General features: G+C 44.2%; 1 protein-coding gene and 1 long non-coding RNA gene across 4 annotated transcripts in view; one reads left to right on the top strand and one right to left on the bottom strand.

Annotated features, from left to right (window-relative positions):
* RAPGEF5 (Rap guanine nucleotide exchange factor 5) overlaps positions 1–14,401 on the bottom strand; it is a 165,586-nt gene extending 151,185 nt beyond the window's left edge. For both annotated transcript variants that reach the window (XM_052800280.1, XM_052800291.1), the window contains exon 1: positions 14,105–14,401. In XM_052800280.1, coding sequence (XP_052656240.1) covers positions 14,105–14,302 — 198 coding nt within the window. In that variant the 5' untranslated portion in view covers positions 14,303–14,401. The remainder of the gene's footprint in view (positions 1–14,104) is intronic.
* Positions 14,402–14,491: 90 nt separating this feature from the next.
* Positions 14,492–19,921, top strand: LOC128147571 (uncharacterized). 2 transcript variants are annotated; one of them, XR_008237048.1, is made up of 3 exons: positions 14,492–14,611; positions 15,977–16,143; positions 19,467–19,921. It is a non-coding gene; the product is annotated as an uncharacterized LOC128147571 (long non-coding RNA). The 2 variants fall into 2 exon arrangements; XR_008237049.1 differs by having other exon boundaries at positions 19,453–19,921.
* The last annotated feature ends 2,192 nt before the right edge of the window (positions 19,922–22,113 follow it).

Raw genomic sequence — 22,113 nt, 5'->3', positions numbered from 1 at the left:
AAAATATTAATATACTGCAGTATTCCCCACCGCAGTGACTGATCTGTCAGAGACTAGCAAAGATGCTCTACCTGTGTTTCTAAAAACACTAATAAAAAGCAAGATGTCAGTGACATCCTAACAGTCTGCTGTGACACTCAGTCTGCCCTCATCAATTCACCAAGGAAGCCTGGGCCAGCCTGGATGCCCTACCAAAGTAGGTAATACCTGTTCAGACTCTTCCAGCCCTTCTGCCATGACAATCTCAAAAGGCCATCCAGCTCGATATCTCATTCTGCAGCAAGGACACCCAAGCCATTGGTTAAACTCTGGCACTAGAGCAGATGGATGGCAAATCACCATTTACTGTAAGAGACCTTCATTTTGACATACACTGTCTTCAAGAACCATGAAGAGCCCCAATCAACTTGCTCACTGCTCTATCCTTTCCCATACCAGCTTTTCTGAGATGACTTCAAACCAGTCCTTGTCTCAGTGGAACCACCACCACAAACCATATGGGCTTCACCAATTTCACCTAAGCCAGCCTGAGCCTATGGGTTAACGTATCTATTTGGTCACCTCTCAAGTGCCAAAAATAACTGAAGCAAAATTAAACAGAGTTTCAGCGCCTTCTTGGTACATAGACACATGCACAGAGACTTCTTCAGAAAGCAAAGCTTGCAAAAAGACTAACAAAAGTTTTTTTCACCTCTAATCCATTTGCTGCCTTTTCTCTATACAATGCCATAATGTCTTTTGTGGGCACTGGACACACCAGCAGAATTTAACTGGAGAGGGCCTCTAGGATACATACCATTCCTGATCAGTAAACCCTTGCCTTGGAATTCACCTCCCTGCTCCCTCCACCAGGATATGATCAAAAGATCAGATGAGTTCATGAACAACAAAGTAATGGGAACTGGAATGCTTTGGGGCTTGGAAGATTACACGGGAGGTTTGTTTGCATGTTTTTAGCGTGCCTCATGCTTGTTGACGTTTTTAACTTCTCCACTTGTGCCAAGAGATAACAATGACTAACTTAGCAGGGAAAAAGTCACGGTATAAAGAAACAAGTATACACATACTGAAGCTGAAGTTGGCTCAGGCAGAAAAGAAGATGACTCACAGACACTCAGTATTTAGCTTTGTTTCTAAAAGTCAGATAACACCAAGAACTGCTAAAGCAAGGGATGAAGATTCAGTGTGTTTTCTTGCTTAACTCAAATAAAAAAAAAAAAAAAAAAAAGATCAGGTTTCCAGTTTTGGAAGTCTCACAAAATTTACCATTAGCTCTTCAGTGACAGGGGACAGTTTTTAACTCAGGTTTATAAAAAGAAATTATTATTGTCTCTGGATAGCTTCTTTGGAATTAATTTTATTTACAGAATGGAAGAATGCCATGGTTCCTTATCCACTCCCACCATCCTGCCATAAATTTTCCTGTAACATGTTTTGCTATTAATAAGCAACTGAAGTAGGCCCTTTTCTACAGCCATAATAAATGGATTCTCAAAGAGCATAAGTCTGCATTGTTTTTGATAAGACCACAACTTTGATTTAATAGCAGTGTTGCTCTGTCAGCTACACTTTGCGCTTAAATGCAAAAGTCCACTACTGAGACATTTTGTGTCTCTATTTTTAATGAAGAGCTTTACAAGATTCAAGAGCAGATGTCTGTAATGTGACATTCTTTAAAAATCTTTGGTGATTTACCAAAATTTACTGTTAGATAGTCTTCTTCCTAGTAGCAGTTTTGCCATAAAGTTGCCTAAGCAGAAAAATTTAAAAAATTAAAAAAAAAAAAAACAAAAAACACCAACACCAACAAAAAACCAAAAACCAACAAAAAACCACACTATTCCCCTCTCTGCTCTTTCTTCTTTGACATATTGGAGAGGTAGCTACTTCTTAACAGCATATTCTCTACTCCACCCCTGCAGTTTTTACAGAAAATACTGATAGTAGCAGAGCCAAGAGATACTCTTGCAGAGCCCTGCTCAGAGATTATTTGACAAAGTTGTTGGTTTCTAGTCTGTGTAGAGCCTTCCAAACAGTTGTCCACCCACCAAGCAGGAGCTTCACCAGTCATGAATATTCTTACATTCCTTAAAAGAACAGGAAAGCCTTTGACACAGCATGTTGTAACAAGGTCAGGACTGACGTGATATTAGCTGATTTTCTTGTATGTTCAGAGACCATCTACCCAGTCATACTCTACAGTTGTACCTCCAACTTCAAGCAGTCTTTCCTGGAGAGAGAAAATATTGTAGTTGATCAAGCAATAGCCAAGTAATGAAGGACAAGAACAGGATTAAACAGGCTGTTTTCATTAAGAAAAGGAAAATACAAAGATGCCCCAAAGCTACATCCTAGGCTGAATGCTGCTTAATAAAACATACTTGTGATGTCAGCATCAAGCAAATTTTACTTATAGGATTTTGGTTAGTCACAATCAGAAGTCTATGAACAACTTCAGATGGACCTAGTCAAGGTAGGTGAGTGGACAACTCCATGTTAAATTATGTTTATCCACATTAAATGCAAAGTAATGCCCATAGAAGGAAAAAAATGTTGACAACTTACATCGTTTTAAGTTAACTATATCAGCTTAGAGAAAGCAACCTGAATGGCTGTGAAGACATTTCAGTGAAGAAGTAATCTGTGCCACCAGGAACTCTAAAAAGATAGCAACTTGTTGGGATGAAAAGCCTACATGATGGAGAGAGGGAGGAAATTGCATGATTTATATAAATCAGTGGTGCAGTCTCACCTAGACTATTACATTCAGCACAAGCCATCACAAGTTCAAAGGGACATTGCAGAACCAGATAGAGTTCAAAACAAGGTAACAAAAATGATTACAGCATGGAAAGAGTCATCTAGAGAGACTGGGATTGCTTGCTTTAAAAAAACAGCTGTAAAAAAGAATATATAAAAACTAACTGTACAGAAGTTGGAAGTTCCCTGCCTCACAGGAACAACAGAAGGGTCACTGAAATTAAAGGTGGGATATTCAAAACTGATCAAAAAGAAATGCTTTCATTAACAACAGTATAAAACAAAACTTATTTTTCCTTCCCCTGTAAAGTCATTATCACCAATCCCCACACACAAGCTCTGTAAATGTGAGTTCCAAGATGAGTCTGAAGCCAAAATACTACCCAGATTCATTAAAAGGCTGGATTTGTATATGCGTAACATGAAAAGCTGTACCTAGAATGATTAATGTTAACATCCCCCAAGCATCAGTGTAAGGTATCTCTGGATATTTGAAACCAGAAAAAAAAACAAAGCGGAAAGCAGACTACACAACAATTGCCCACACACTCTTGAAAGCACAAGAAACTTTGTATTTGTGGCTAAAACTGTTACCTGTTAGATTAACCTTAAAACTTATGGATATAGGACTAGATGAACCATCATCTTGACCCACTACAACATGTTTTTTATCTACACTAGCTTCCTCTGAAATCATTGTTTTGTTGCTTGGTTTTTTTAATAAAACCTCTATCAGTATAATGTAAATATTTATTGCCACATTGAATTGCAAATGATCAACTAAAAAATGGGACTTTTTAAGCAGGTCTTCAGATAAATCCTCAGTTTATGCATACACCGTATGAACTGAGGACAGACATCTCAATGGAAAAAACAAGAGACATCACTCCTGCTATTCAGCCTGGAGACTCACCAGTTTTAATGCATGTCCTGGCAACCTAAGAGACCTATTGATTTGCGGCCATTCATTCAAGTGCAGTGAAAGCCATAATTAGATAAATAGCTTTGGTAAAACTAATCTGAAACTCATTTGTTTTGGGACTGTCTGTTTAATGAGATAAAACAAGAAATTAAATATCTGCTGAATGTTCCTCTTTGTATCCTTCAACACAATAATAAAAATATAAATAAAGAGGTATTCATTTTACTACCATTATTATTTTTTGCATATTATGAATTTTGTTCCAGCAATTGCTGTCAAAGACAACTACAAAGACACTATTTATGAATGACTATGCTTTAACAGGCTGACCAGTTTTATCAATCTCTTTTATACATGTGGATACTGAGGAATAAAGAGAACAGGTCTTTTAATCATTTCTAAACACTCTTTGAGCTGACAGAGTATAGCTTTAAGATGGTATACATGGCATAAGTTTTTAAAGTATCAAAGTTCCATTTTTGGACATGATTATGCCATTCTTTGTGAACAGAAGTTAAATTCTGGTTAAGTTTTCAGAAATGTTTATAACAAAACTAGCAGGATTATTATATTTTGTTTCTTAACTAATTTTTTTCCAGCAAAAATCTGAGGAAGACTACTTCAAAGAATTGCTATGCACAAATCAGTGCTAGCATGGACAGATGTTACCATTTATCCTTCTTAAGCCGAAACACACTTAAGCTTGGGATACGCTGCGTCCTCACCTTTCTTCTTTGGCAGCTAACTACTAGATTCTGCTTTTGTTCCTTTAGGACTTGCATCTCCCATGAGTTTGGCCTTCCTTAACAAACACCACAAATCTCGGTTCATCCTGCAACACAGATTCAGCAGCAGACTCACAGCCCACACCCCCAGATTTGCTTTCACTGTCAAGAGGCTTCAGGCACTGCAGAAATGGCAAACTGCAACAAAGCACTGGATTGTACACGAGCTGGGACCCAGACCAGATCTAAGGGATTCTTTTAGCTCATTCCTTCAGCCATCCAGTAAACAACAGCTTTGTGACTTTCAGAGCTAACCATGCGTGTGCATTGTTTTTCTCCCCTTCTTTCCATATTTTAAAAATCAATTTATGCATCACTGCAGTGCATTCACCTATGGGATGAAATGGAGCATCTGCTTAACGGTGTGCAGTAGCAGTCTATGACAGCAAATGATTACCACATCCATCTGAAATTACAAAGTGTTTTAGGATCAATGGGTCTAACTGTCTCAGCCAGAACTTGGCCAGAAAACCACAATTAAATGCATATCATCTTAAAAAAAAAAAAAAATAAACAAAACCCAAACACCTGCTCTCCTTCCCTCTCCCTCCCCCAAGCCACATCGTAAATTCTTGATGCTCACGAGTGCTCTGGACCTCAATTTTCTGTTGGGGATTTTTTTATTGGGGTTTTTAAGGTTTTTTTTAATCCCAAATGCCGTACTTCCTCTGGTTCACTGCTCCTCAAAACTGACCTGCAGACAGCATACCGTCTACTGCATCACAAAGGGTGTGGTTTGACATATATTTCTTTTGCCAGTGGTATCATTGCAAGCAGCCACTGCCCCTCACTTAGTGCTGCATGTTCCACAGTCCCAGTGATGCTGCTGACACACCACACGACCTCCAGAGATGCTCAGAAGGGCCAGCTGCAGAAGAAGCTACCAGTAGATCACAATAAAGAACACCCATATAAAACCCACTCCATAATTAAGCAACAAGACTGCTGGAGAGGCTCTGAACAATTTCATTCCTTACTGCTCTAACTCATGTAGCCCACATGTGTCTCAGTCATATAAAGGCTTAGGTATGAGGTTCAGGAAGCAAGGAAAGAAAGGCAGCTCCCCTAAATCAAGGGAAAAAAAGAAACTTGCATTCCTCAAAATCAATCTTTTAAAAAAGGCAAACTAGAAATCATCCAGCATTTTAAGCTTAAATGTGTTAATTCAGTTCTAAAACTGAAGGCAAAAAATCCTTACTGATGCTATGAATACAGCTCTACTGGTATTTATATAGACTGAAGGGTTTTTTCCACCTCAATCAGCAGAATATTTTCTTTTTGCACTATAAGAAGTATATCGACTTTTAATCAGTTAGCCTGCTGTGTGCTCTCCAGGCAAACATCTTGTGAAAAAGGAATTCATCAGAGAAAACTGTATATTGTAGGATTTAAATATTAATAATTGACCCTAGCTTAAGACAACAGCCATAAGTAGATCATTTTACAAGGTCAGACTAACCCAAGCCAAACAATAAGTTAACTGAGATAAAAGACATAGTGACAATTATGAATAGCTACTGCCTTTTACACCTGGAACTTGAAAATATTCAGATCCTGCTTCCATGGCTTTTAACTTCAGAGCCCAAATGACTTCATTTTTACCCTTAAACTTTTGCCAAAAGCACAGATACAATGAAAAATGTTTAAATCAAAAGGTGTTATGGATAAAGTTTATACAGAAGATACTAAAATACAACCTAAAATATTCCACTGAAATGGATCCACGCATGTGAACCCTATGGGATCTGCAAGGCAGCCTGATTTGGGGAAAAAGAGGTTTAGGAATTTGTGCACAAAGAGCAGAGCAATGTATGGATGGCCCAGCTAAGCCAGCCCCGAGGGACTACAGCAGAACAGGGCATTCTCTCTCTGCCCAGAGTTACAAGGTGTCCCATTTTGTTTTCAGTCCTACAGCACCATACTGAGCCCCAACCAACACTAAGGCTCTTTTTGTAAGCATTAATACGAACTCCTAATAAAAGGTGGCTCACATCCCAAGGAGATGGCTGTGTGACCAGACCTACACCATCTGGGTGCCTGGTTGTGATCAGGCACAGAAACGCGGTAAGACCCATCAAGGGTCTTAAGTAATTCAGCAGAGCCAGACCAAAATTCTGCATACTGAACCCCATCGCTTCATACACTGGCTGCTACACCCAGCACCCTCCTGGGGCAAGGTCAGAAACCATGGGTGGACAGGAACACTTCAGCTATGACTGACTAAGCAAGTTACATAGTATAACTATAAAGTTATATAGTATAAGTGTAAAGTTACATAGTATATGTATAAAGAACAAGCACGTTCCTTTCCCATATGCAAAACATTAATTATTATATATTAAGGACAAATCTGTTTTATTACAATTGCTTTCTGGGAGTTAGGTTGAAAAGACAGCATATTCTGCTTTCCTTTTTTTTTTTCTTTTCCCCTTTTAAGAGCTATTGCCATCTATTTTCAGCATTTTCATCAGCATAAAAATGCACAGCTTGTTTTGCAATTTCCTCACGGCACAAATGGAATTCAAACCACTGGGGCCGTACGAGTAACAACAGCTGAATACAAACCTTAACGGAGTTTGTCATAATTGTACAGTGCAGCGTTGTTCATTCATCCTGGCGGCTGGGAAATCTAGCATGAATTAACCAATAATGCAGTTTTGCAACCAACCAAATTAAAGTATATAATTCTACAAAGTGAATTTTATTTATTTCCCTTTAAATCTATAACTAAGGGGACAATCAGCTCACATTTAAATCAAGCCTTTCATCAAGAAGTAACACTAGCAGAAATTTTGCAAATACTCAAATACATTCCTTTTCATTCCAATAGAGTTGATCTTATTTCCTACATAGATTTCCTTGATAGGTTTCCTAGCCACACATGGCAGCACTACGTCTGAGGATCTGCAGGCTACACCCCTTAGAAACAGGAGCAAAACCAAAAGTGAAAGCAGTGAGATCCTTGTTCAACCAGAATTACAAAAACATGCAGGGCTGATTGATATTTTCTTTCGGACCCCCCAACTGAAGGCGTTATTACTAACAAGAAAAGCAGCACTTAAAGACTGAGCATGGGCAAAATTAACTCAAGGTATTTTCAGCCTGAGCACAATTTGCAGTGTGGGCAAGGGGTTAAAGCCAAGACTGTGTTGTATAGCAGCTGACTGCAGGTCAAAGAGGGACTTACCAGGATATGCTCTGGCCAAAACAGAGAAAGGGAACAGAACCTGTGCCATAGCTTAGAGCAAGCTGCTGCATTTTTTCTGTGTCAAGGGGTCGATGTCAATCTTAGGCACCTTCCATGAGCATGAGCCACATGATGGCACCTCTTCCCCATGCGCTGGCAGCGGCACCTGCTAGTGCTGCACCTGGACCTTCCCAGAGATGCTAGAAAGCAGCCGAGATATCAGTCCGCTGCCAGCCTCACACCCAGTGCCAGTGTAAGGCCACAGGCAGCGGGCATCATTCTGTCAAACAGACTAATCCCCAGCCTCAGGGAGAAAAATAACTTTGCATTCTGCAAAAACTTACTAGGTTACATACTAGGCCAGAAGAGTGGGTTTGCCTTCCATTTCATTTGCCTGTAGTTAATCAAACCCAGGCACAATTTCTCAGATGTCATAACACATGGGCTAATTAAGAAGTATTCTCAATTTAGTAATTCACTGAACACTGACTATGAAACAAATTATTACGCAAATAAACACAAGAGACACTGCAATTCCCCATCAGCTACTGTGGTCACTGTCGCTAAGCTATTTTACTCATTACTCAACTCTTCATGTGTCACCAGTCACAGACCTGACAAGTTAAAGGATACCGTGAAAGACGATTATCTTAATCAAATACGTTTAGCAGGAATACATAATAAGCCTGATTACAATAGGAAAAATTCAAGACTACTTACCACGACTATTTTTAGTCACATAATAACTGCCAAAGTGATGGGGGTATTAAGTTACTGAGTAGAACCTCTATGGCAGGCTTTAAAGCAAAATGTCACTAATATCAATCAGACTACTTTGGTAATACTTCTGACAGTAAAACTTTTGATTCACTGAACCAATCCAGTATTTTTGTGAGCTGATTTCAGCCAGTACAGCATCTACACGCCACAACACTGCATCTTTTTAATGCAGGAGAAACTCCAAAATTAAAGCCTCTATAGCATATATAAACATGGGTACCAGGGCAATCATTCTCCCCATTTTTTTTTTTCTCCTCTTCTCATTAACAACACTGGTCAAACAAGCATAAAGGTGTTAACAAAATATGTTGATGGCATAAAAGTGGGGGCATTGTCAAAACAAATGTAAACAGAATGGCGTACAGGAAGATTAGGTGACTTTGAGAACTAGAATATTAGGAAAAGAGTGTAGTTCAGCAGCGCGAAATACATGGTCACTCAGGCACTACTAAGATGAGGAGCTGCCAACAAGGACATGGACTACTATAAATGTCAGTTGTTGGTGGGAAGATTACCTGAGTACAAGGCAGATCTATATGCTTGGCTCAATCAAAACGTAACTGTCAACTACCATCATAATGTAGCCATGGAAAGGAGGACTGGAAATTCTGAGTATTTCCAGCAGGAAATTTCTAATGTCCTGGCAAAACCTCATCTACAACACTATGGTTTCCCCAATCGCAGGATGAATTGATTAGAGGAAAGTAAGTTGAATGACATAAGCAACTGAAAGCTTCTTACAAGAGATGAATAAAAGTTTAGCAAAATGTAGGCTGAGAGGTTCGGATACTTCATTTAATTATAACAGATTGCATATAATTTTATTTTTTTCCCCTGCCAAAGAAGAGTTGTCTCCAACAGCATGACAACTGCCAGTGCCAGAATATATGATAGATATCTCTAATACGCTCCAACCCTCCAGCTATTTTCAGCTCAGGAACCTTCTGTGCCTGATGAGGATTATGTATGTTCAGTACATTTCCCCTCCATGAACTTCTCCAGTCTCACCCTGAACCCATGTAAACTTTTAGCATCCTTACCCTAACTCCTGTGGTTTATTTTCAACCTGTAACCCTACAGTCAGTTTACATCCTGACATACACATACAGCAAAGTTGTCACTCAAAACAGAGCCAAGGTCAAGAAAATCTGAGAATATTTGCCTGGCCGAAGACCTCTAGGAACCTCACAAAAGTCATTACAGGGTCTCAGAAGGGAAAACAGTCATGGTATCTCTTCAACTTCCAGCAAGCCAAAAGGCACGTCCCATGGTGAAGGTTTGTACAGGCCAGCAAGATCTTGCACAATATTAGAGTAATGGGGTTTGACACCATGACGTCCAAAAGGATTTCCAGCTCCACTACTGTGACAAAGAGCAACATCCATGCTCACGTATAACAACAGTATTTTGCTTGTGTGTAAATGTGAACCCAGAAAGCTGAAGAGGTCATTAAAAATGTGTGTGTGTCTGTGTGCGTGTGTGCAAGGTAATTCCTCCTCCAACTTCTGAGCACTTCCCTGCTCTCTCAGGAGGCACTCAGGAGCAGCCTTAGCTCCCTTAAGAGTGCAACTGAGTGTGATGGAAAGGATTTTGGGCATAATGGAGTGACTGCTGCACTGATCTGCCTGCAGGACCTCACCGCTGGCATTCCTGGTGTTTCCAGGGGCAGGGACCTGTATTTCATCACTTATTACAAGAAAAAGGTGAGGAAAGGAAGACATCTTTAGCAAGCACCAGGAAGAACAGCAAAGACAGTTCATGACCAAAATATTCCTGCTTACTACCTGTATGCTTAACACATACCTCAAGGAGGCAAACTGGGAAACAGAAGGGTCCCACTTTCCAAAGATTCTGAGAAAGCACATGGCAGAGGGGAACGGTTCCACAGGGCACAGCAACCTACCACAACAGATCCTTCCTCTGCCTCTGCACAAGCTCTGACACACACACACACACACAGACACAACTACCACAGTCAAAGATTAGATTATTTTCTGCTGGTTTATCCAGCAGAAACAAAGAAGCACCAAGCAGAGGATGAGAAATAAAACCCTCACCTTGCAACTCACTGTGCAACTGCAGCCTAACCCCCAGTGCCGTCTCGGACATCTGTGCTGCACCTGCCCTCAGACTGAATTTAAGAAAAACACCATCAGGGACAAGGCCAACATCCAGTTCAAAGTTCAGGAGCTTTAAAAAAAACATTGGGCTTCCCTAGCCAAGGAACTGGAGGTTAGTTTTATCTAAATGACTGAAGCAGTAGAGTGTATTAGTATTCACCTGGCTCCACAGCACACAAACATGCAAGCAGGACAGTTACTGCAGCTTTTCTACAAGGTGGTTTTTCACCTGTAAGTTTTTCGCGTGTATTAAAATTGGACATATCCCGACACAGAAAGCCAAAAAAATGCACTTGTACTCCAGTTTTTGGGTTCACCGAACTGAGAGGGAAATGCTTATTTTGTTACACTACATTTTCAATTATCCCCATCTCCGATCACAATTTTCAGATAGTCTAGTGCCAAGGGCCAAGGACTGAGAGGCCCAAACAGATTTTTAAAATTTATTCCACCTCATATTGTTTTGCAAAATGTATTCAATTTTTTATATATATATATGTATATATACATACTATGCTCTACTATGCAATGCTTTCCTCCTCCTCCCTTCCCGCCCCCCCCCCCCCCGAGCACCACAGGAATTGTTTGAACAGCATGCAGTGAAGTACATCCTTAAAACAATTATAGCACCCTTAACACTTCCATTATATTTTATTATCCATATTCCCCAAGCATGCACATATGCAGATTATCCCTGCTTTATAGATGAGGAAGCAAACTGCACTGCAGGCGGTCCCTCAACAAGACAGCATCAGAGGCAGACCCCCTGCTCAGGGGGTCATAATATTTTTTCTAGGAAATTAAACAAGCCAGAATTTGAGCTGGTCAGCATTTACTTGAAAACAGCTCACCTAAGTGAGCAACATTCCTGATGAAACCAGCTGGACAAATAAGACTCAGCTTGGCATTTGAACAAACAAAAAAGCACAAAGAAAAAGTCACTGGAGAGGAAGATCAGACTAAATTTTGTTGTTTGGGGGTTTTTTTTTCAAAGGGATAGGGGGAATGGAGATTTCATGAGCAAACAAAACCCTCCAAAAATTAACTTCAGATTAACTTGAAATATTTTGTTGAGGTGAAAAAAAAAGGAATCCTCCACATTAAATAGAAATATGTGAAAAGTGTCGTGCCCCTAAAATTCCATTTCGGGGGGCGTGGTGGGAAGACACATGCACGGAGCGGACAGGAATCAACACAGGGCATTACCAGCAGAGCCAGACTGCTCCCTGGAGAATCGCACATGTGGGAGAGACCCTCACGCACCCCAGATGTCCACTTTGTTTCCAAGGGGAACAAGTGACATCAACATCACTACTGGACTCCTAGCACTACCTGCGCCTCAGAACACTCCACTAGGCACCTGTGTTGCTGAGTAATTCCAGCTGCAGGAGAATCCCTGCAAACCCAGAGACAGCAGAGCACAGCAGTCCCATTCTCCAGACAGGACCAAGCCACCGGCCAGAAGGTCCTGCTGGAGCCATACGGCATCTCCACACAGCATCACCCACTGATACAAGATCTGCTGAGCTGACTCCAGTCTGCCTTACAAACTCACCGTCCTCCCTCCAGCCTTCTTCCTACCAGGGTAGATGGTTCAAGAAAAACTTTGCAAGATGACCCACAGGGTGCTGGGAGGTGAAGCCACAGATGACACCACCACTAAATCTGTCACGCTGTGTTTGCTGGTCTGTAACGTGGTACGTCAGCAAAGACAGGCAGAGCCTCAGCTGCGACTGTGTGAAGCAAGATGGGACCAAGGCTTCAGCAAGCACATCTGAGGGGCTGCACGACCCAGGAGCTACCCAAGCTTCTCACCAGGGTGTTAACTCACCCACTCCAAATATTTACAGAGTAACTGCTGTACCACTCGCTTGTTAAATTCTTTCAGTAGTAGTGAGGAATAACCATGAGGATAAACCTGAGCCTGCTCTGCATGGCATCTCCCCATAGCATCGTGAATTTATTGTGCTAAAACAGTATTTCAGACCCACCTGCAAATGAACACGGTTATGAGCAGTGGTTCTGCACTGCTGCTTACCTCCTCACTGGACACTTACTCCACTTCTCTGGTAGTATGCTTTTAAAGCGGAACAACTTAAACTCAATTCAGAAAAGGTCTCATCTTCGTTGAAAGAAAGATATCTGTCATATACATCCTGTTAGGGCAGAGCAAGACTTGGCTATTTAAAATTAACTGAATCCCCTTAGCTCTGTGTTCATATGGATACTTGTCAAGTGGATTACCATTTCACCCGAACAATAAAAATCATTAGGCATCTCCATACGGACTAGTCTTTACTAGTCTGTTAAACTCAACCGAGGAAAGAAATTAATCTAGAACAGGAATTTGAATCAAAATCTTCCTCAGAAATAGCTATTCTGCTGTAAATTTGTATACTACCTTAATCCTATTTATCTTCCTTGTGTGCATATCTTCTAAGTTAGAACAAAGCATTCACCCAGGAAGTTTGGTTTTAAATTCACACCCGACTATATTTCACAACAACTTCCCCATGCAGAGAAAGCATTTGTTTACATGGGTAAAGTACTGCAAAGTTGATGAGGGTACAAATATACACCATGCTGACTTCTCCCCACTAACTCTCTGCACAGGCGTTTATCAGCACATGAAAACCACACAGCAGTTCGCTTGATTCCCCACATGAGAAACTCAACCCCACGCAGGTAAACCCAACCTCTTCATTTCGACTACTCAGATGGCGGTTCTCAGTCCAGCTTTGGCATGCAAGGAAGGTTTGCTGTGACCTGATGGCAATCCCACGACCGCGATATGGCTCCAGTCACAACTGGGTGATTTCACAGGCATGAGCGGCCGGTCACCACTGCAGTTCCCAGCTGCGGCGGTGTCGCGCTGTGCTTCACCGGGGCACTGCCTGCCCTGTAAAGACGTACCATCAGCCTTTCTAAAAACGAGTGAACTTGAGCGAAACTTGGCTAGGGATTTCCGCCATGCCCACCTGTCCCCACGGCCTCAGTCTCTGGATGCACGCGAGGCTGGGGGCCGAGTGTCCCCAGAAGGGCATTCCCGCTTCAAAAGCTCCAGGGCACCTTGATGCCCGCTGCATTAACGCGCGTTTGCACAAGTGTCCGAGCACACCTGCGCAGCACCTCCTGCCAGACGAGAGCCTGCACCGGCCCACGCAAGTTCTGCCACATGTTGGGGAAAAAGGAGGGAAGAGCCGAGCCACGGGAGGATCCCGGCGGTGGGGACGGGGGCGCGCACTCACCCTCACCCACGTTCCGTTTTTCACCGGAGCTGGCCGAGGTGGGGGCCGAGCCCGGGGCCGGCCCGCGGGCACCCCCACCCGGGGGCTGCCGCGGAGCCGCCCGATCGCCCTCCCCGCCGCCCCCCGCGGGCGGCCAGCGCCGGGAGCCCGCGGCCCGCCCCCCACCGCGGCGGGCCGGCCGGGGACGCTGCGGGCGCCGCCCCGGGCACCGCCGCCCGGCGGGCAGGGCGGGGGGCGGCCCCGGCGGGGGCGCTGCCCCGGGCCGCGCGCTGGCTCGCTCGCTCGCTCGCTCGCTCACTCACCCGGCCGGCGGCGGCGGCGGCGACGGCGCTCTTCCTCCGCAGCGTCAGCCCGCTCCGCAGCAGCGCCGGCAGCTCCCGCAGCTTCTGCCGCAGCTGCACCGGCGGCGGCGGCTCGTGGGCTCCGCCGCCGGGGCTCCAGCTGCGGGCCAGCTCCGCGCCCTCACACGGCGACGGCATCTTCACGGAGCCCACGGCCATGCCGCATCCCTGCCGGGCTGCGGCGCGCAGACCCGCTCTGCCCGCCCGCCTTCCCCTCGCGTGGCCCCAGCCCCGCTCCCACCCACAGGCAGGCGGGCGGGCAGGAGGCAGGCAGGCACTCGCGCGCACCGCGCAGCGCTCGCACACCTTCCCCTGGCCGCGCCGAGCGCGGCCCCCGCACGCCGCGGCCCCGCCGGGCGGGCAGGAAGGGCCCCGCCGCCGCGGGCAGCCCCGGGCGGCGCAGGAAGCCCTGCCGGCCCCTCCACCGCTCCCGCCCCGCGCCGCGGCTCCGGCAGTGATAAAGTGCAGGTAATGAGGAGGGTGGAGGAGGCGCGGGCGGGAAGAGGCAGAAAGTCCTGTTAACTCCTTTGCGCTCGGGAACCGCCGCCCGGGCCCGCGTCCCCAGCTCTCCCTCCCGGTGGCCTGCGCCCAGCGCCCAGCACTGACCCCGTACCCACGGGGCGGACGCGGGGGAGAGTGGCCAGCCCGCTCAGAGGCGGCGGGCCCGAGCTGAGGCGAGGGGGGTCCGGGCTCCTCCAGGGGCTGGGCGCTGCCGGGGGCTGTCGAGGCCGGGCTGGAGGAAGCCCCGAGCTGAGCCGGAGCGGAGCCTGCCTGGGCTGGAGACCTCCCAGGGTCCCCACCTGCCCGAGTCTCCCTACGGTCCCCGGGGCTTATTTGTAGCTGCAAGGGCTGAAGGTCTTCCCTGCTCCCTTCCCAGTGGATTCTTGACTCAGTGTGGTGTCTTGTCCTCCATGTCAGCCAGCATTAATGCTGCAGAGACTAAGCAGTTCGTCCCAGGTGAATGACTTGCTTCCAGTCATTCCGGTAATCCCTGGAAGGGAATCCTCGGTGCCAGAAACCAATTGCTTTATTCTTTCTATAAGGAAGAAAGATACATTCAAGGTACTTGTCTAGAATTCAATACCTTGAATTATAGGGGCTTTATTTAATCTCTGGAGTCCACCTTTTCTACCTCAGTGATGCAGGTGTTGCTTCCTTTCTGCCAGACTCTATTCTCGTCAATTCAGATCAGAGAACTGAATGTAAGGTGGGGCTCCCCTTACATATATCTTCTGCTTCAGAGCTACAAATAGGGCTGACCTGCTCTTCCAGGTTGAATTCACCATTGCCTAAATGTCCTGGTAAATGATGTTGTAGTCAAGCCAATCTCACAGACATGTTACGGAAAGCTGTCACCCTGTCCCAGCCGTGAGGTCCCATTGGTTTCAGGGACTGACCCTAGTACTCATCCAGCCCCGCAGGGAACTGGCTTAACCATGAAACTAAGCTTGCAGAAAAAGGAATAGTTTTTTCCTCACTGATGTGCTCCTTAAACCAGCTCCGCTGGGATCACACAGGTACCCATAGCGGAAAGAAGATGGCAGATGTGCCCAGCCTGTGTCAGGGGGCCCTTGACACAGAATGGCCCCTTCCAGCATCAGTGTGGCATTGGTTGATCTGTCACCTGAATGCAGCAGCAGTAGCCTGGCCTTTTGGCTGTGCTGACCTGACAGCAGACTGCTGTGAAAATGTGATCCTGCCTGCAACCCACGGACATGTACTCCCTTCGCATCCCTTACGTGGGATCCGGTAACCGTCTGACTCTAGTCAGCTGATCGATCTGGTGGAAAAATAACACCTCAGAAAATAATGAATTTTCCATTGGCCAGACAGCTGAATTGATCCACCTTGTGACCACACAGCCGGAGGATCGAGGAAGGCAGAAACCTGGAAGTGAGGGAAAGCAGAACTGCTCCTTTCAGCAGCTGTCTGTCATTAAATCAGCTTAACTGCATCCTGTGCGCATGACTTCATGAGCCACGCAAACCAGGCCAACCCAGGTACTTGTGAAAAGGACGGGGTTTGTTCCAGCCACATTCTGCCACCACCTCCTTCCTGCTGGTACCAGCAATCATTGCCCATTCCATGAGCCAAATCTGAAAGGTTAAGTGTAAAAAAAAATGAGCTATTTTAGTGGAGTGATACAGCCCGTTATGAGGCCTATTGCTGACACAAACGACAGAAAAGGGACAGGAATGTGACAGCCCTAACTTAGATGAAAAGTGTGCTGCAGGCCCCTCAATCCCAAAACACCAGGGAGACCTGTGAGCCCCAACTGGCAACATCAACACCAGCCCTTTTGCAAGGGCCAGTGGGATTATGCCACAAAGATGCTTTAGCCAAGGCCACGCTGCATAATCAAGCATGAGAAACACGAAGAGCACTGGCTGTTCTGTGCAATGCCTCGTGTCCCAAACATTTCTATTATTTCACTTGATTTGTGCTCTCCAACTGCCCTGCAATGTGGTTTTGACAGCTGTGTTGCCTGGCAGCCACTTTGTCACAGCTCAGGATGTAATTATGAGGAGAGGTGTATCTGCACCCAAAAGAATAATGGATCCTTAGTGTACAGGCTTCACAAAAGGACCATGTTCTTTGTCCGAGTCTTTAGGCGCTGCTACAATACAAACAGCAGTAAGACAACTCAATAAAGTGTGACTTAATGTGACAGACTGGGGTATAAACAGAAGTAATTTGATTATGTTAAGAAAGGGTAAAATTATGCCAGAGCTCAGAATTTCTTGTTTGTTTTTTAACTAAGCAAGATAAGTATAACTTGTGAACGGTGTCAAAAGAGAAATAAATACGCTCTGCAGTGCGTTTAAAAATAATCAGCTGCCAGATAACATAATTTGGACTAACAATTGCCAGGAAAACAGATTAGATAGTAGTTAGGTCTTTCTAGTTTGGATCATTCCAGTTTTGGGGAAGATCGTGATAGGAATTGTTTAAAATTACATCTTACATTGCTTTTTTTTGTTAAGTCGCAGAAAGGTTAGCTTGGTGAGGGAGTCTGATACCTGTTCTTTTTCCTCACAGGAAAGGGCGGGGGGAGAAAAACTAGGTCTCGTCAGGAAGAATTTGGCAAAACAGTTTAATTATAAAAAAAAAAAGACCAACTGTGTGTGGCACCCAAAATGTTGTGTTCAGAGCACCTTACTTTCAGTGAACTGTCACTGAAGGGAGTGCAGGGCTCTGCAGGAACAGGGTCCCTATTCTCAGCAGGTTTGGCCCCTGACTGACTGCGGATTTCCTGCCTCTCGCAGGCACTGGCAGTAACAAAAAGATATCAGATCCACTGACCACATGCAGGCACTGGGGAACTTCCAGTTCTCCAGATTAAACACTTTTAATTTGGTTGGATATAAAGCAAAATCAAGGACACACTCTCTCTGGTGCTTCTAGCAAGAAATCTAGGCTTAAATATACCTCCCAGAGTCGAGTCTGGACAAGGTTTTGTTCTCTCACTTGCAAGAGACTTCATATAAATATAGGAACATTTATGTTTAAATGGATACAGGATGGAGTCTGGAGACCTAAGCAACTCTACTGCAACTTCACAGATGTGGGGCCTGGGAGTGTCTGCTTTTTTTGAATGCGTTTGTTTTTCTTTCATGGTGTAGCACAATCAAAAGAAATGTAGTAAAAACAATACAAGTTGTTTCATGCCTGTATGCTTTTCATATCAGTTTTTAAGTAGATCATTGCAAAAAAAAGAATTATCTGGCATCAGACATTTCCTGACAGAGCATAATAAACTCTCATTTGGACTTAAAGTATTAGGAGTTCTTGACTCTATCGGAATAATCGATAGATGCCACTTTGGTTTCCCTGCATGAAGTGAAGACAGGTAGTGCAGGGATAACTGCGGAGTACGGGGGGTACAGGGACCAGGTGTGAGGAAGCCATCAACAGGCAGCAATCCCAAGCCAGCTGTTTGCAGCAGTCCCTTTTCAATATTTGCTCTCCCTGACCTGGCAGGAGGCATTCAAAAGAAAGCAAGTTTTTTCCAAAGCAACAACACCCGCTGTACAACCAGCCAAACATCACTTCCCCTTTCCCAGGCAGTCCTGCTGGAGTGGGGACGGGGGGGTGATGCTTTTCTACCCTTTCAGAAATTGAGTCGATTTTCTCCTTCCCATCTCTTCAGAAAGCAAGCAAGTAGGTTTTTCTTCGTAACACCTCTTCTCCCATGCAGGAGGAGGTGAGCTGTGCGCTGCCCACCTCCCTGCACCACATCCAGATGAGTCCCCTTCTGTGGGACTCATCCCGTGCTCTCACAAGAATCGTATCCTACAAACTTTAATTTGCCAATGTTACTCCAGGCCCAATGCACGTGAATCACAGACTGCCTCTGTCATGCTCTGAGACCCTGCCGGCTCTCAGGCTCCTGACATGGGGTAGCCTGGCCTGGCAGACTTTTATTTCTGGCTTTAAACACACTGTGTGCAATGACCCTGTGAAAGAGAAGGCCTGAAGAAGGCTTTACACCATCCTGCCACTTCAGTACCTCACACGAGTTTCAGGGTGCATTTCCCAGTCCCAAGAAGGGGCATGTGTGCCCCTCATCACTTCACCCACAGCGCAAGTGTGGCAGGTGACCATTCAGGCACCACAGTGCAGGCTAGAGATACACTGCAGAAGTTTGGGCACCTTTCACCTTCTGCTTTGGCAATTCTTCATTGGTTCATCCAGCTTCAAAACAAAAGCAACCTGCTCACCCTCTGAGCTGCTAGGGATCCGCTTTTTGGCTGAATCAGTTGTTTCAGGCTTTTGAGTTGTTAGCTCCCTGCCACCTGATCAAAGAGTGGGATCTCAGTTGCGTTTTAAATGTTGGATATCGCCAACTTACTGTGGATATAAATAGCATAAATCGATTATCAGAGCCATATACATCAGGGGCATGTATGTGGGTCATGCATAATTTTTTTTTTAAATCATTGATTTAGGTTATTTTTTAAGAAAAATTTCCAGCTGGTTTAGTACCGTGTCATCACATAGACCATATATTCAGTGACTTAAGCTCAGAATCACTGCTTGCAGCATTTCTGAGATGTGAAAGGCCTGCAAAATGTAAGGTACGCTCAGCAACAGAAAGATACCAAAATGGGAATAGGGGACGATGAAGCAGGAGATCAGCGCAGGGTGTGACTTGAAAGACAGCAGAACAGGAAAATAACTACAAAAAAGAGGGAAGAGGTGAAAGATAAAGGAGATTTATGAGTAGGTGAAATATTTCAAGTAGTTTCATGATTTGTGTGACTCATAGCTGGAAAGGCTGAAGCTGCCTCTATTAATTCAACTCCCAGTTTTCTCTTGACAGCCTGTGAAGCTCTTCACTTCAGCATCTGACCCATTTCCCCCGCCTGCCCCCCTGCCCCCAGCGCCTCTTCAAGGCTTCAAAACTTGAGGCATCTTCAAATGACTGCGCAGCCCGTGTCCTGCCCATGATTCACCCAGGGAATCGAGACAGGGTGCCTGCTATTGACTTTTCATCACTCAAAGATGAGAGAGCTCAGGAGCATCCTGAGCTGCTGGGTTTTTTGCTGCTGTTCTTTGAACAAGAATTATGGCACTGGTCAGAGGACGGGTGGAAGGGGGTGTGCAAGGTGGCGTTTGTAACCCTAAATGGAACTCTTTTTGCATTTCCTTTAGTCCTTTGGTCCCATTTAAGAATCACTGAGCCATGATGACAAGGGCAAAACTAATGTAAATACAGCCAAAAGCATTGTTTGGTGCGTTGCAAAACTTTTGCTTTAATAAAAACCCAAAGAAGAATGGCTTCGCTGTGGTAATTGTGATTTGCGAGAGCTAATGAACCTGACTCAACTCTTCAGTTTGATTTGTCTTTTTAACATGCTTGGAAGCAGGGGACCTTATGACCCCTCAGAGAAATAAAAACTCTTAAAGCTCTCATGTCTGGCCTTTTCTGTCAAAACAATATTGTCATTGAGCTATTGCTGTTTCTCTTACAGGCCAAAATTAAACTCCAAAACCAGTAAGATCCTCAATGGAGTTTGTCAGGTTTTTTTTTAACTAAACAAACATCTCAAAATGACAAATCAATATCTTTTAATTAAAAATTAAAAAAGAAACACATAAATGGACCCCTGGAATCAGGAAGTTTTTCTGACAGATGCAACCAAAATTCAAGTTCTTTTTTTTTTTTTTTTTTTAATGTCCAGTGTGAGAAGCTGTACATACATTTACAGAAAATATTGTCTAGGAGATTTTGAAAGAGACAAATTGCAGTTAGGTGCTAAATGCTCACTGAAAGTCAATGGAAAATCTCCCCTGTGTGATTGATGGTTAATCTACATATTTATCTTTTCTTCCTTAGCTGTTAAATTCTGTATTTATGTTTAAATTCGTGTTTTCTGTTTAAATTCATATTTTATGTTTCTTCTCCATATGTATAAGTGTGAGGATGTTTTAGCCTGATTTTGTGGAAACTGGGTTTAAGACACTGTGCTGCCTCATTGTACATCTGAGACCTCTCTGTGAATCTTCAAACGCTTAAGCTCATCAAGCACATTTGACAGAGGTATTGAAATCCAAAAACTATTAAGTCCTTAAAAGTATTCTGAAAATAGGCAGCCAGTTAAGAGCTGCAGTTAATGCTTCACTGAGGTAAAAAGTGCAGCGTTTCATATGAGATGTTAGAAAATCCAGATAGGGTCTCAACCTCAAGACACAAATCCATAGAAAATCAGGCTTTATTGATCCCCCTGCTCACAGAACCACTACAGAAGTGTGAGAGATGATACATACATGTTTCTACAGTGTACACATCCCTACAGTGTCCACTCAGCTTTCATATGAGTGAACTACCATAATATAACAGTAATGACTTTCTCGTATGATTATATTATCATTTGCAAAAAGAGATATTTGCATGTATGTGCACACATATATGCAAGGTCGCCTTTTAAGTACTGTGTCAGTGTCTCTCACTGCCTCCATGTGAACACTTAGCCCTGCATAATCTCTTTGATGAAGGGAAAATACAAAACCACATGCCAAATATTTTGAGTTTTCAGCGTAAACCTGGATCCATGTCGATGAGCTTTTCCCAGGGATAGTAACATCAGTAAAATATTTTCATTCCAATTTCTTGAGAAGTTGGAAAAATCAACAAAAGAATAGCATGAGATCAATTGCCAGAAATAATATTACCATTATAAACATGAAACCATCTCACAACATCTTGTGAGTAACAAAATGCTTTAAAACATTTTCTTTAATTTGGTTTGTTTGTGTTGTGTTCTGGTTTTTGTTTTGTTTTAAATGTGCCTGATTTTTCCCGCTGAATAAGAGCACCACAGCTGTTGAACAGAAACAGCGAGGCAGCCGACAGGAAGAGAAAATCGCGTCCCATCAGGGGTTCAGAAGAGAGTCCCCACTGTACAAGGGATGGTGTAGGTTTGCTCAATGACTAGATAGGTTTCTCTGGTTTTGTTAAGGATAACATTTCCTCCTGGTAGAGGCAGTCAAGTACAGCCAGACTGGCACCAGCAGAGGTAATATAATAAAGCTGCAGGCAAATCCAGGTGGCTTTGTCCTTTCCATTTGGGCGGTAGTAGGGCAGGGAGGGCTCACTCCAGCAAGTCTGCTGGGATAAGCCAAAGGCCAGGGAGACATATTGTCTTCCAGACCTGCCAGTGCAGGAAGGCCAAGCGCTCTTGCAGCAAGCATGTGCCTATGGTCTAGTAAATGGCTTTTGAATTGACATACACGAGGGCATTTTCAACTCTGTGTCCAGAGTTACGGCTTGATGAGCCCTCAAGTCTCACTCCAACAGCCCTTGTGGGACTCCTGACTGCTCAGTTGTCCTGTGGGACAACTATTCAAAGGGAACTGTGGGAAAACATGATCAAAGCAACCTTGTCATTATTTTTGTAATGACCTATTCAAGAAAGTAGTAGACAGCAGGGGCAGGGGCGGGGAAGGAGAGGTGGCTGACGAAAACA

Source organism: Harpia harpyja, chromosome 1, assembly GCF_026419915.1.
Source record: "Harpia harpyja isolate bHarHar1 chromosome 1, bHarHar1 primary haplotype, whole genome shotgun sequence".
Taxonomy (NCBI): domain Eukaryota; kingdom Metazoa; phylum Chordata; class Aves; order Accipitriformes; family Accipitridae; genus Harpia; species Harpia harpyja.
This window is presented reverse-complemented; position numbering and strand designations above follow the sequence as displayed.